This window comes from Strongylocentrotus purpuratus, unplaced genomic scaffold, assembly GCF_000002235.5.
Source record: "Strongylocentrotus purpuratus isolate Spur 01 unplaced genomic scaffold, Spur_5.0 spur5_scaffold_3, whole genome shotgun sequence".
Lineage (NCBI taxonomy): Eukaryota > Metazoa > Echinodermata > Echinoidea > Camarodonta > Strongylocentrotidae > Strongylocentrotus > Strongylocentrotus purpuratus.
This window is the reverse complement of record NW_022145609.1, coordinates 3934687-3949703: the sequence shown is the minus strand read 5'-3', so window position 1 is coordinate 3949703 and position 15017 is coordinate 3934687. Positions and strand designations below refer to the sequence as shown.

At 35.8% G+C, this 15017-nt stretch overlaps 1 protein-coding gene across 1 annotated transcript; it reads right to left on the bottom strand.

Moving 5' to 3' along the window:
* Positions 1 to 1174: 1174 nt before the first annotated feature.
* Positions 1175 to 7882, bottom strand: LOC115918999 (tyrosine-protein kinase receptor Tie-2-like). Its single transcript, XM_030996624.1, has 6 exons — positions 7723 to 7882; positions 6304 to 6579; positions 5540 to 5674; positions 3820 to 3978; positions 2999 to 3130; positions 1175 to 1485 (listed from the first exon to the last, which is right to left on the bottom strand). The coding sequence occupies exons 2-6, from the start codon at positions 6515 to 6517 to the stop codon at positions 1175 to 1177; spliced, it is 951 nt and encodes a 316-aa protein (XP_030852484.1). The 5' UTR covers positions 6518 to 6579; positions 7723 to 7882.
* Between the last annotated feature and the right edge of the window lie 7135 nt (positions 7883 to 15017).

Sequence of the window (15017 nt, the reverse complement as noted above, 5' to 3'; positions counted from 1 at the left end):
GCGACCAAACAGCTACTCTTAAAACAGTTCATACCTCCCATGTCACATCTAGCTCTTTAGGGTTGATGGCTGAAACTTGTAGTCCAGTTGGGGAAGCACTGGGTTCTGAAGGTTTAAAGTATACACAAGATACTAACTGACTTGGACCTATAGTAGATGAATACATCACATGGTCATGCACGTCATAATAAAATCATGCACTGCTTCTACAGGTACCCTTCATGTAGTTTTAGATTAAAAGTCGAACATGAAACTACCGTTGAGCCAAACACAATGAAGGGTATACTTAACGAATTGTAGAAGAAATTGTCGGTGTCACAATTTACAAAGATAAAAAAAAATAAAAGAGAGAATGTATGGAATATCTAAAATACAAACATCTCTTTGTACAGACTTTACTAAAATAAACTAGATAAGTAAACCATTTCAATGGAAAGTGCATTCAATCAATGAAAAGTGCATTAGTATCCCAAATGTACATCTAAATGTACAAATCAATTACTAAAACGCAAAAACAATGTACCTGTAAACAAATGTATAACTCCAACCCACTCAAGTATTTTTCTTCTGAGCATAACTTACTTCTACAGAGAGTTATTGTGTCGCTCCTAGGAGACCCGGGTCCTGTTCCACCTGTTCCTTCCCTCACTGCTGCTACACGAAACCTGTAATCTGTGTCGGGTGTCAGGTTACTAACGATGGCTGATGTTGTGGGTTGCTCCACTCTCTGATCCGCTACCCAGTCACCATCATTCTCTACAAAGACATCATATCCTTCAAGAGGAGGATCACCTATGCCATCTTCTTCAGACCATGCATTCCATCGAAGACCTACCGTAGTTGACGTAGTACTCACTATCACTGGTGCTTTTTCTATGACTGGCAGAACTAACAAACAGGGAGAAAAAAACAGAAATAGTTAATATAATTGATTGAAATAACCGTCAAAATTAATGACACACTTGTATACGAGCAGTTCTTCCATCAATTCAATATGTAAATAACATTTACCAAAGTGCATAAGAACACAAGAAAACTAACCATATAACTGATTCGATCGCCGGTAACCCTGTATAGAGACAGTGTGACTGAGAATTATTCTGTATTTAGAGAATCGAATTCATGCTTTCTATGACACATGTATCTCACAAAAGTACATTAGAGTGAAGCAATGTCACGCAGTTTGCTCACCATAGGTTGCGTTGGTAATAGGCGTCCCGGGATGGCCTACACCATCAGCATTAAGAACGCAAACGTATTCCCCATCTTCCTGTGGATACACACTATCAACATCAAAGACAACAGCTCGTTCTGACCCTGAGACAGTGCTAGATCTCATGGTGATTCCTGTCCTGTTATTGGTGTCTCCAGTACGTCTGTAAAGATCAACTGAGGATGCATCGGGAAGTGGGATACCCTCAACATAACATGTGAAGCTAGATGGTTGGTATGGGTTTACTCTCACTGGAACCAATCTGGATATTCCTGTCAAGAACCAAGACGATGAAATAAGAAAGAAGAACATTAAATAATACACACAGTTTGACACACAGAATCTATTAGCTTTATGTAATAATAACTAACAATACATGGGGAACAAATTTTACATGCACTTTATAAGACATTGACCTATCCTGATATTCATAAATAAAAGAATGGATTCGTTTGTATCAGAAAGAATGACCAATTACTTATAATATTGATATTCCTGTCAAAAACAAAGCAAAAATACAAAACATTCAATACAAATATACATGTCTGCAGCAGAAGATTGCAACTCAGTCACTTCATTATATCAGTATTTAGATCCAGAACTATATTGGCAAGAAAACTACCACAAATACACTTGTGCATGTACATGCATGTTTACCAAACCAAGAGAAGATATCAATTTGATTATTTTGTTTTAAGTCAAATATCACTGCAATACTCCTGGTATGCAAATCATACATGCTTCGTGGTACCACATACTTTTACCAATCATGATGTCTATCCAGTGGAGAAAACGATTTTTGTATTACAGTCAAACCTGTCTTAGCGATCACCTGTCTATAACGACCACTTAAAATCCCCCTGTGAGATTTCATGTAGTTAAGAGTCCGTGCACAACGACCACCTCCCTAACGCGACCAGCGGCCACTCATTTTGCTTCCGCTAGCCACCGGAAATGCCCACACAACGACAGTCAGGGCTAGCCATGTAGCGACCAGCAACATTAGCGCTTGAGTAATTTCGTTCACTCGCTCTGCTGTATACGGCTCGCACAGCGGGAGCCTGTAAAGCTAGATCTAACGGTCATTTACACACAAAAATCAAATCAATCCCAAGCTTTTATTCAAACTTCAATCAAAAAATGTAATGACCGATAGGATAGGGACGAGCCTATTGAAAACACAACTACACAGCGTCATTGTCATGAACTTCGCGATCGATGACTCGACCGGCCTGTGAGAGGCCTGGTTAGTGGGCGTACATTCATTTCTTTAAAACAAAATTTAATATGCCTACAAATTCAAAAATCCTGGACAATCCCCCCCCCCCCCCAAAAAAAAGAAGAATGTTAAATCATTTTGTATTTTTATTTTGACTTTTTTTCAACACCAAAAAAGAAACTTGGGTTGTTAGATTTATTGATTGGCTAAAAAGGTGGCCAATTACGCCGACCTGTCTAAAAAGACCACCTGTCTACAACGACTACTTTTTGTATATCCCTTGGGCGATCGCTATAGACAGGGTTGACCGTACAAAGATTAACCAATAACTGATAATCATTTGGAGGGGAGGGGGGGGGTTGTTTTTTTTACATTTAACTTCCGCTTACTGCGTGTAAAATGGAGTAGAAACTTCATTAAAATAAAGAATTGACTTTATACAGAGCAAACAAAACAATATATTTTGAACTATGCCCAAGTGTCTGCAACAAACAAGAATTATAATCATATTAATGATGGCTGAACAAGGGAACAAAACAGAAACATTACATGCTAGGTATAATTACTTTGACTGCAGCTCGGTTCAATCCAGCTATCAATGCATAGTCCCTTACAAAGACCCCTCTCCGTCTCACAAGCCTCTTGAGCACAGTGGCATTGCTGAAGACAATCCAAGCCAAAGGTTCCCCCTTCACACTCTGAAAAAATAAAACACAATTCATGTTTATATTGGAGACATCTGGTCAATGATTATTATTGAATACTAAAGGCAAAGATAACTTTTGCTCGGGTCTACTTCTACGCATGAAATTAACAATGGAACAAGCAGTTGGCACACACCCTTTTTCAGATTATTAAACTTTCCCTCCATCAATGAAAACACTTTAAATGGAATACTTTGTCATGATATATTTTGGGTGAATCCAAACAATGAATACGATATATTAAACAAATATTTACGGCTAATTTTTTACCTCACTATTCAAACTATAATACATATACATGTTGCTCCTCGGTGTTCTTGAGATTACACTAAGCCCCTCGCTTTTGTCTCGGGGCATAGTATAGTTATAACATCACGTTGGGTGAATAACCATGCCCTTCAAAGAAGTCAATATTTGTCTACTAGAATCCCCCTCCAGAGTATACATTATAACAATGTATTTAATAGCTCATCAGTACTATGTACATAATATATGGTTGATATGACCAATATACATACTCTACGAATTTATGAGCGTTCATATATATAGTACATAAAACAAAATACCGGTGTGTCAATTAGCACACTGTACCATCCATGTATGTACATGTTGTATGTAGACTTGTGATAAATAGGAAGTGATGTGCAAAATTCAACTAGCTTGATTGAAAAACAGAATCTTACCTTGACAAATGACCTGGCCAGTACTGCGTATTTTGTATCCTAGAGCGCACTTCTGCTCAGGACACTCTCCAGTCTGTTTATCACATGGTTCATCATTCAAGCAATGACATTTATCAGTGCATTGAGATCCATAGTACCCAGCTTCACATTCATCTGGAACTGGGGATGATAACACATATTTTAGAAGTCACAATTTAGCAATTACTACTAGCAAAATAATATTAGATGTACTTCACAAAGATCAGATTGCTTCTATTGCAAAAATTCTTTTCTGTACAAACTGTTAATTTCATTTTTTTTTTCATTTTAACTAGTGATTGCATTTTTTCTTTGCAAGATTGATTTAAATTATGATACAAATTCTTGAATTCAATAGAGTCTTCACTAGATAAATCCATGTATTCATAGAAAGCATTCAAACATGAAAGTAGTATAGACAAGGAGTTGTCTACAAACCACTTCTTGGTGCGGGTATGTCTAAGAAAATAGAAAATACATGTATATTAAGTGATAATATAATTGTAAGTTATCTTATTCCAAATGGGTATAGTATAGCGCCCCAGGTCCTGTAGGCAATGAGGTTTAGAGAATAACAAAAATTACAGAGCTACAGCGTACAGGTCAAACTCTGATTTATCTAACTTTTCAGAGAGAAGGCATTTATGTCATATTATTTGTTATCATTGCTGACCATGACTTACTTTGACAGTTGCCCCCAGACCAGCCAGTCTGACATCCACCTGTACATGTTCCACTATAAATATCACATGATGAACCACCGCCTGTGCAGTGACATGTCTGTGAACATCCTGGACCATATGAACCTATAGTACATACTGTAAAGGAATTCAAAATCCAAAACCAAGATGGATTGATTATAATATATTCATCAGAAAGGAAAATATTGTGCATGTTACAATAACTTCTTATTAATTTCTCTTCTTCTCGTTTCTTCTTCATCTTCTTCTTCTTCTTCTTTTCCTTCTTCTTCTTTTTCTTCTTCTTCTTCTTCTTCTTTTTCTTCTTCTTCTTCTTCTTTTTCTTTTTCTTCTTCTTCTCCTTCTTCTTCATCTTCTTCATCTTCTTCTTCTTCTTCTTCTTCTTCTTCTTCTTCTTCTTCTTCTTCTTCTTCTTCTACTTTTTTCTCCACTGAGTTGCCCCTGACCTCACTCATGAATCCAGCCACATTAGTGTCTGTGCTATGTATGGTCTATATAATGTCACTATCAGAAGTTGAGCACAAGCAAATAACTTCGGAAGACTTACGTGTGTTACATGTAAGACCATGAGCACCGACATCACATGAACATCCATAAGGATCAGGTAGGCAAAAAAGCAGTCCATGACATTGTGTGGCAGTATTGCGGAATGAACATTGAAACTCGCACTTCAATCCAAATCGATTTCCACCATCATTTCTACAAACTGAAAAAAAATGAGTTGCATTGTTGAATCAAAACCTTATAGACTTGCATAAGAAATAAGATTTCTTGAGATAAATTTCAAGTATGATTGCTTTCCTGATATCAAGATATTTGATATGTACATGTATAATGGATGTATATAACTCTGTTAATTTTAAATGGAATAAGACAAAAAATATCTTCCTCAATTCATCTATTATAAACAGATAATCTTTAAAATAATTTTGAACGTTTGGACAATAAAACCTCAACTCAACTCAACTTAACTCACATAACAGTTTTGCAGGCTTACTTACTTTCTAAACAATTCGTTCCGTTGAAGTTGTTAGGACAGATACACAGGCCAGACTTGTCATCACAGACTCCACCATTGTAGCATTTATCACAGATACCATAACACTCAGGGGGACCCCACTTACCAGCAGGGCATTCTAATATGAGATATAGGGAAAGAGAAAAAATAATTAAGTAAAATACATGTCACTAAACATTAAATCATAACAAAGATGAAAAAGATAGAAGATAAGCGGGGTAGAGGTTACAAAGCAATGTTCTCGAGCGTAGAACTATAGTATAGTGTATGCCATCGGCTTTGTCACATTTTGAATTTACATCCGGGTAATTTTAAAGTAACCGTATGTACAAATCGCATCACATATATTGATATCCTTACATCTGAAGTGTATCATTTGAAGTCTCATAAATCTTTTGAAATAACATTTGCAAAAGAGTAAGAGCTGTCCATCTTACAATAACGCGCCATCACAAATGATCAGACTTGGACATTAATTATCTACCAGACTGCTCTAAACCAATTTTAAAGAATATTTTACATTTATTTATTCATTAATAATGAATTATAAATGAATATGTACATATCATCATCCACATGTAACTTGCATGATCTAATGAATACAAATAAAGATTTCTAGGCAAAGTATGAAGCAATACTTTTACAGCATTATAAATAAACAATACTCTCTTGGACTGGGAGAACATATAACCCCTTTCAAGAAGCATAATCTGAACTCAGCTGAAAAAAGCACACTTTTACATGTACCTCTGACGATGAGTCTGTATAATCCTCCTCTATTTTGATTCCTCTCGTTATCATAGTAGATCTCATAGATTCCTTGGTCTGATGTCTGGATTGGGTTTGGGAAGCTGATCTCAGTCTGCCCACCATATGATGTAAGAACCTCACTTCCATCTTTCATCCAAGTAATCAGATTGTCACTCTCATCAGGACTATCACGACTAGTCATGCTGATCATCACTCCGGTTTCATTCACATTGACTGTCTTTGTAAACAATTCATCACTCGATATGAATTTAGCTGTTAAAAGGGATGATAATAATAAATGAACCAAATAAAAAATGTTAACTTTAATACATTGCATGTAGCACCTACATGTACATGACATATGCACTGTAGCCATTTACTCACTAAGGAAACAATACATTTATATAAGACTTGCATACATGTACATGTATGTTGAAATATATATTGAAAAATATTCACTTGCATATTGGAATACATTTTTTCCTGCTGATATTTTTCAATAACAAGTTTTTGGTCATTTTCAATATTTGAGCATGGCTACTAGTCTGGTGTATATCAAAATTTGTTTGGACTTATGTTTTTTTTCTTCATGTAAGTACACAACATCAGGACAAATGGGCACGTTTCAGGCTCAACGCATTACCGTGCATGCTTTGCTTATGATAACTTTTTAACGTTTTGTACTATGTACACATAAATCTAGAATTTCTTAAAAGAATCCTACTCTGGCATCTTCAGATTCATTCTCATGAGATATATGTAAAGTATCAAACCTTTGTAATAGCCATTATCAAACATAAAATGCTCAAAAAAGCAGATGCAAAAGTAAATGGTAGTATACAAAAAAAGAAACAAAAGTGATGATTCTTCAAATTGATGTTTTGTATACATGTGTAAATTGGCCTAGTAATCCATTGATTTCAATGCTCCATGACAAATAATTTAACGGTGTTACTATATCGTTGTATTAAGAAGGCTACTCTAATATTTGAGGACTCTCCGAAATGCAACATAAGCTCAGTCTATATTGCTGGAGATAGATAATGGTTTATAGATAAACAAACATCATTACAGCAAAGCAGGGGCGGATCCAGCCGGCGGCGAGGACGGGGACGCAATTCGTGAGAAAATATTTAGCTGCGAATCAGCCGGCGAATAAGCGGGGGGGGGGGGGGGGGATGGGGGGTATGGAGCACCACTTTTCTGGCCAGGATTAAGGGCCCGTCTTCTCTTCTCAATAGCAATGCTAAAATGTTTTCCTTAAATTGACATCAAAATGACCTCACATGGAATATACTCAGAACTTCACTTTTGACTACTTTACTACAGGAAGCTTTTATAGTATACATTGAAGAATAAATCTTTAAAATTAAGGAAATCTTATACTTATTATAATGAATGGAATATTAGACTTACCATCACTTCGTTGGAAAAATGTAGTAACTCTTGTAACGTCTCGATCAGATTTAGAAGCCTCACAGTAGAAAGGACCGAAACCATCTCTATCCCATCCATCTCCTGTAGGGAATATGACCCGTCTGATGAATACACTGCCAGCTCCTAAATGAATCACATCGTCTGGTGGTGATCTGTCTGTTGTTATGGGTGCTGATCGACCTAATGATAGTGTAGCGTCTGTATCTGGTACACTGGGGTAACATTGATAGATCCGACTGCTAGATGAACCTACATTGGTGTATCCTAAGGTCAGCACTGTGATATGAACAACCTCACCTGGAATACCAATAGTGAAGTAATTTCTTTTTACAGTATAAGCCTATACTAATTTTCTTTTTCATATGAATTTTGGACTTCGAACCATATAGTAGGTTACATAATTATGTACTACACCACAATATGACACTTAATTAATAACACAACTTTAGAATGATCAAAATCTGAATCAATTGATGGGCCGATTGAGAAGCATGGCCTGTGAGGTTAAGCCCCTTTTGGAAAACTAAAGTTTCAATAACGAACTGGAATAACAATATTTCAATTTTTCAAATTTGTTCATATCCACCACGCAAATTTAAGTGCTCCATGCGCTCGTGAATACCCAAGCTAGGCTATCGATTTCGGTGCTCACAGTATTCAAGAAATTCGTTTCTACTAGTACCCATTTAACTCATTTTTTATCCATTTACCCATTTTATATCATACAAAGTTTGATTATTTTGTACAACTTTTCAACTAATCGATTCTATTTATTTTCACTGCAAATTTTAATTTGATATTCGTGCAAGCATCGTTGAGCTCTGCCGCGAAAAAAATTCAAAACCGGGGGTACAACAAAAAAGGGCACCTAAACAGGGAAATCACAAAGCTAAAATATACACTTTTGTATAAGTTGGTATATACCCCTACGTTGCCATTACATTATCAGGGATGATTTAACTATTTGTTTCTCTTTATACATCATACAGCATATTACATAAGCATCTTACTTTGCAGTTTGGTGTGATGGTTTGAATTTTCATTTGCAAGCAAGCGAAGCGAGCAGGACAATTTGTAAGATTTTTGAGGTCGCAGTGTAAACAATTTCATCTTATAAAGAGGAAAAAATCGCACGGAAGGGGGGAAAATCCTCCTCCCAGCACCCACCCCCCTGTTACACCCTCAAATGTAATAACTCCCACAAATGTAATAACGCCCACAAATGTAATAACACTTTACCCACAAATGTAACAACTCCCACAAATGTAATAATTCTTTACCCACAAATGTAATAATTTCACCCACAAATGTAATAATGACTTTACCCACAAATGTAATAAATTTGAAGGGATATTTTGTCGAATTTAAAACTAAAACCCTGTAATAAAGCATGGGTATAGCGCGCAGTTTTTGCTCTAGACCCGGTTATTTAAAAAAAAAAAAAAAAATCTTCAAAACTAAGACCACACCATCTTCCAAACTAAGACCCGGTAATAAAGCATGGGTTTAGAGCGTAGTTTTTCTTCCAGACCCGGTTATTTCAAAACTTTTTAAAAACCTTCAAAACTAAGACCCCATCATCTTATTCCTGTGGAAGAACATATATAAGTATTAAGCGTAGTCTTTCCTCCAGACCCGGTTTTTCAAAAGTTAAAAAACAAACAAAAAACAAAACAAAACAAAACAACTAAAAAACCTTTTAAACTAAGACCCCTCTATCTTCCAAATAAAGACCCGGTAATAAAGCATGGGATTAGAACGTAGTCTTTACTTCAGACTCGGTTATTAAAAAAAAAAAAAATCTTCAAATTAAGACCTCACCATCTCATTCCTGTGGAATAACATGGGTATAGAGCGTAGTCTTTCCTCTAGACCCGGTTATTTCAAAGGAAATAGAAATTTAAACAAATCTTCGAAACTAAGCCCATCATCTTATTCCTCTTTTTTTTCATTTAAAAAATAAATTACATTATTACATATGTGGATACAACACGTCACAAATAAATGATTGGTCGGCGGTCACACGAACTGACGAATCAGTCAAAATGGTCCATATATATAACACACAGAGGAGGGACCGATTCGATGGTTCGTTGACCGTCGACGATTTCTTTATCATGTAAATATTCTATTGTAAACAAACAAAAGGGTATCAACTGGGTTAAAGAGCTTCCCTCTTATACAAAACTCCTAAACGAGGACCCGAAAAAGGTCCTTGGATGGAAATCTCCTTTCGAGATTTTCTTTAGTAGGAAACCAGAACAAAATTATATCTCCCGTCAAAAAACAAACTATACTATCCATGGTTGGGAAAAGAATGTACAAGCTGTTCGAAGAAAGGCTTACAAGGCTTTGCAGCGTGTAAAAAAAAGAACGATTAGATCCCAGAAAAAAAAACTTAATGTACCAAACATACCAGATCAGGTAAAGGTTGTTAATATTCTTTATCTCATTGTATAATTAAAATAATTATTTCCTTTTGATCAGTCATACTTCATTTCAACTCCGTCTACTCTTAAAGCATCTGAAAAGTATTACTGAAAAACTTTTGGAGTTGTACGTGTTAAGTAGTAGTTATATGGACGAATACTAAGTTACAGAAAGCCAGGTACATTTAGTATTTCGGCATCTTGTTCTCTTGTTTTTCCTAGCTTAGAAGAATTGTCACGTGTTAGGTTGTTTGCGTTTTATATCAAGTTCAGTTGATGTTATCAGGTTCAATATTGCCCAAATTATAACCTTGTTTGCTTGTAAAAGACATGTGAGTTACTCCACCTTTTTATACGTAATAATTATTTTGGTTCTGTTACCGTCTGTATATTAATGAAACAACCTCTTCATTCGTTTGGAATAAAATACTTTCTATCTTACAAAATCTATGTATCCATCATTGCATTTAATACTATAAAACCATAACCTCTGCAATTTACTCACATTGATTGAGAGAGTATATAGATATTTTATCAGTCAAAGGGTTCTGCAATCGTTCATCCAAAACATGCAAATATGTTTCGCGCGATCTCGTTATACAGCTATTTATGATTTGTTATATGAAAGTATGCGTTGTTATTTGCTTGTTAACCGATTATCATCCCCCCCCCCCAAAAAAAAGAAAAAACAGGGTCATAGTACATAATAAATATAAGGTATAATGTGTAAATCATCAGGGATAATTATGTTATAATAATTAATCTCAAGGAAGATATGCTGCCGGCGAAGAAGCAAATGGAGGAATAGAAAACATTATAAAAAAAAGCTGAAGATGGAAAACGACATTGCCAGATAGACAGAGAGACAGACAGGGAGAGGGAAAGAGAGAGAGAAAGAGAAAAAGGGGGGGGGGGGAGGGGGCGGGAGAGATAGAAAGTTGGACGTAGTCCGTACTGTATTTATTTATATGATTTTTGTCTCTCCGATCAACGGTCAACGAACCATCGAATCGGTCCCTCCTCTGTGTGTTATATATATGGACCATTTTGACTGATTCGTCAGTTCGTGTGACCGCCGACCAATCATTTATTTGTGACGTGTTGTATCCACACATGTAATAATGTAATTTATTTTTGAATGAAAAAAAAGAGGAATAAGATGGTCGGTCTTAGTTTCGAAGATATGTTTAAATTTCTATTTCATTTGAAATAACCGGGTCTGGAAGAAAGACTACGCTCTATACCCATGTTATTCCACAGGAATGAGATGGTGAGGTCTTAGTTTGAAGATTTTTTTTTTAAATAACCGAGTCTGAAGTAAAGACTACGTTCTAATCCCATGCTTTATTACCGGGTCTTAATTTGGAAGATAGAGGGGTCTTAGTTTAAAAGGTTTTTTTTGTTTTGTTTTGTTTTGTTTTGTTTTTTGTTTGTTTTTTAACTTTTGAAAAACCGGGTCTGGAGGAAAGACTACGCTCAATACTTATATATGTTCTTCCACAGGAATAAGATGATGGGGTCTTAGTTTTGAAGATTTTTAAAAAGTTTTGAAATAACCGGGTCTGGAAGAAAAACTACGCTCTAAACCCATGCTTTATTACCGGGTCTTAGTTTGGAAGATGGTGGGGTCTTAGTTTTGAAGACTTTTTTTTTTTTTTTAATAACCGGGTCTGGAGCAAAGACTGCGCGCTATACCCAGCTTTATATATATCTAAAAGGAAAATAAGCGGAAGGAAAGGGAATGGAAAGAGAAATAATCCTAAAAATAGTCATTTATGACATGAAATTGTACATATAATGTATATATATATAAATAATTCATAAAATAGTGTGTGGCAAAAATAGTCAACTGTGACTGATTGCCAAACAAAACCAAATCAAGAAGAAGAAGAATTTATTACAGGGTTTTAGTTTTAAATTCGACAAAATATCCCTTCAAATTTATTACATTTGTGGGTAAAGTCATTATTACATTTGTGGGTGATTCAAAATATCACTTCAAATTTATTACATTTGTGGGTAAAGTCATTATTACATTTGTGGGTGATTAAAAATGATTACATTTGTGGGTAAAGTGGTTATTACATTTGTGGGTGAAATTATTACATTTGTGGGTAAAGTGTTATTACATTTGTGGGTGTTGTTACATTTGTGGGTAAAGTGTTATTACATTTGTGGGCGTTATTACATTTGTGGGAGTTATTACATTTGAGGGTGTAACACCCCCCCCCCCCCCCCCCCCCCCCAGGGAGCGCGCTTGTGATTCGCACGCTCTGCGTGCTCACTACCGCCCCCCTAAAATTAAATCCTAGCTACGCGCTTGAATTACGGGCAAGTTTAATGATGAGAGGAGAAGGGGACACTTATCGAAAGGGATAATACACTTTTTAGAAAAGAAAAGGAGCACGTGTCAAAATACAAAGGGTTATTATCAGAGGTGACAATGGGGCACTTCTAACTCCTGAAAGAGGCACTCACCAGGGATGAAAACAGGTACCTCTGATAATGGGAAATGATAATGGGAAATGCGCATTTGTCGACGGAAAAAGTGCACACATCAGGTTTTGATATGGGCATTTATAAAAAGGGGATAGGTCCCTTATTAAAAAGAAGAAGTGGCACTTATATTAAATAAATTCGTTTTCATTAGTTGAAAGAAAAAGGGTGTTTATTGGAGGTCGAAGGGAGCTTTTAGGAAAAAGGGGAAGTGGCTCTTATCAAAAATAAAAATAAAAAGGCCGGAATGTTTTATGGGCCACGCAAACGTTGGGCTTATGGGGTCACAAGAGTGTAAAACTTTAATTGTTTAACTTATTACCAAGAAAGGAGTGGGGTTTGCATCCAAACACTATCACCTTTCTCACTGTCCGGGAAAGAACGATATAGTAATATGATTCTAACAATTCAAAGCATATCTTATCAGACAGAAATTGCAAAGGAGGTAAGCGACTACCCTCCATGAAGATCTTTCCCTTAACAAACACATGTACAATTGTATTGGGCATATTTGAATACTACAGAGCTTTTTCAAAAGTAGAATTGTTATTTTGACTTATATATTTGCTGATTTCCTGAAATTTTTGTAGAAACTAGTGGTCTACCAATTTTTTTCTAAAAGTGGTGCTTCCCCTATCCTTTTTGATCGCCCATCCTACATTAGTAGTTAGTCTTGTGGGATATTAAAAAAGCACCTCTACCGAATTGTAATACAACGGTCAAAACCAAATCTAGGAAAGTCGTGGATATCATGATTTGCAAAGTTTTATCATGCGCCTGATTGGTACATATTGATATTGAATGCGAGCACGAAGGGAAAGTCTAAACATTTCCATGAACACCCTGAAAAAAATATAAGTATGGGGACAACCCCGAATCAACTACGCTGGAAGCAAGCAAACAGACACCTTACATTTAACAAGCCTTTCTCTCGTCATCAAGATACTTCTGAAAAAGAAATTAACTGCTCATAAACTCAAAAGGACTGAAATTTTGTCCCTTCAAGCATTACACATTTTTTTTTCTTTCTAGGACAATAATAAGCATACTGCAAGCCCCCTAAACACAATTGACGTAGATCACAACCTTGAACCACGCTCGCTGAGGGCAAAGTACGACGAAATTTTTCATTTCATAATAGAAATATTTTCAGCGCATTTATCGTTCCAATTCTATTCAACGAAACCATGGTCATTGTGCATGAATATGTACACAGTCCATATTGGTAGAACAGGTTTATTATATGCACATATCGGCGTTCTTATAAATCATCATCAATACAATTATTCCCAGACTAACATGTAGTATGATATACATGATATAGTCACTATAGTACGTTTCGATTTCTGAACAGAAGGATTTCTTCTCAGCTCATATTGTATCCCGAGTACTTGAGTTTGAGAATGTGAACAATAGATAATAGTCGCACGCAAATTTAAATGAGATAATACGGAACTAAGTTTTATCAACCCTGCATATATCTTTTCGCAATGGTTCATTTTGAGCGAAATCCTTTTAGAAATTTCGATATAGAGCAACGAGAAGAAATTTTTCCAAAATCGTGACTTCGGGGAGCGGGACCTGAGATTCTTCATCTTAACTAAAATAATTTTTAACAAAAAAAATTTGTTTAAAAATATTTTGTGTACGGTTTTACATTTAAACCAGGCGCTTTTAATACTTATAGCATTTCGAGGCCGAAGTTCATAGTTTCAGCAAAATGAACAGAGCAATTTATTAAAGCGTCAAAATCTGATCCTTTATGCATTTTGACATTTTTCTTCCGATTTGGATATATCGTCGGTTGGTGATAATCTTTAATATTAGAACAACTTTTTTTTGCAGGAGAGGTGTTACATTATGACTAAAAACACGTTGGTCCTTAATAGACTAACATGTTATAAGGATGAACAAAAATGGGAAACTTGGGGAAAATAGATTCAGACCAGCCATTTTCCCGATTCAAGACCATAGGATTCAAAGGGCTCGACAAAGGAACGTTGGTGCACTGGGGCAACACTACAGAACTTGTACTTTGCACATTAAAACTCAGAAGTTTATAACTCGGAGGTGTTGCGGGCGCAGTTCCATAGAAGACAACTAGCTGGGTAACCCAATACCAACGAAAGTGTAAAGTCAAAACGCATTTTATAACCTTGTAATTCTATATTTTGTCTATCCACAAGTTAGTATGAGATGAAAGATCATGTTTGTTAATTTTTGATATGTTGCATTATGACATGTGCGTATAGAAGTTGTCACGATATTTATATACAATTTCCATATGTTTACTGGGCTCATAAAATAAAACCAGATAAAAATGCAAATGAGATATGTATGTAATTACCA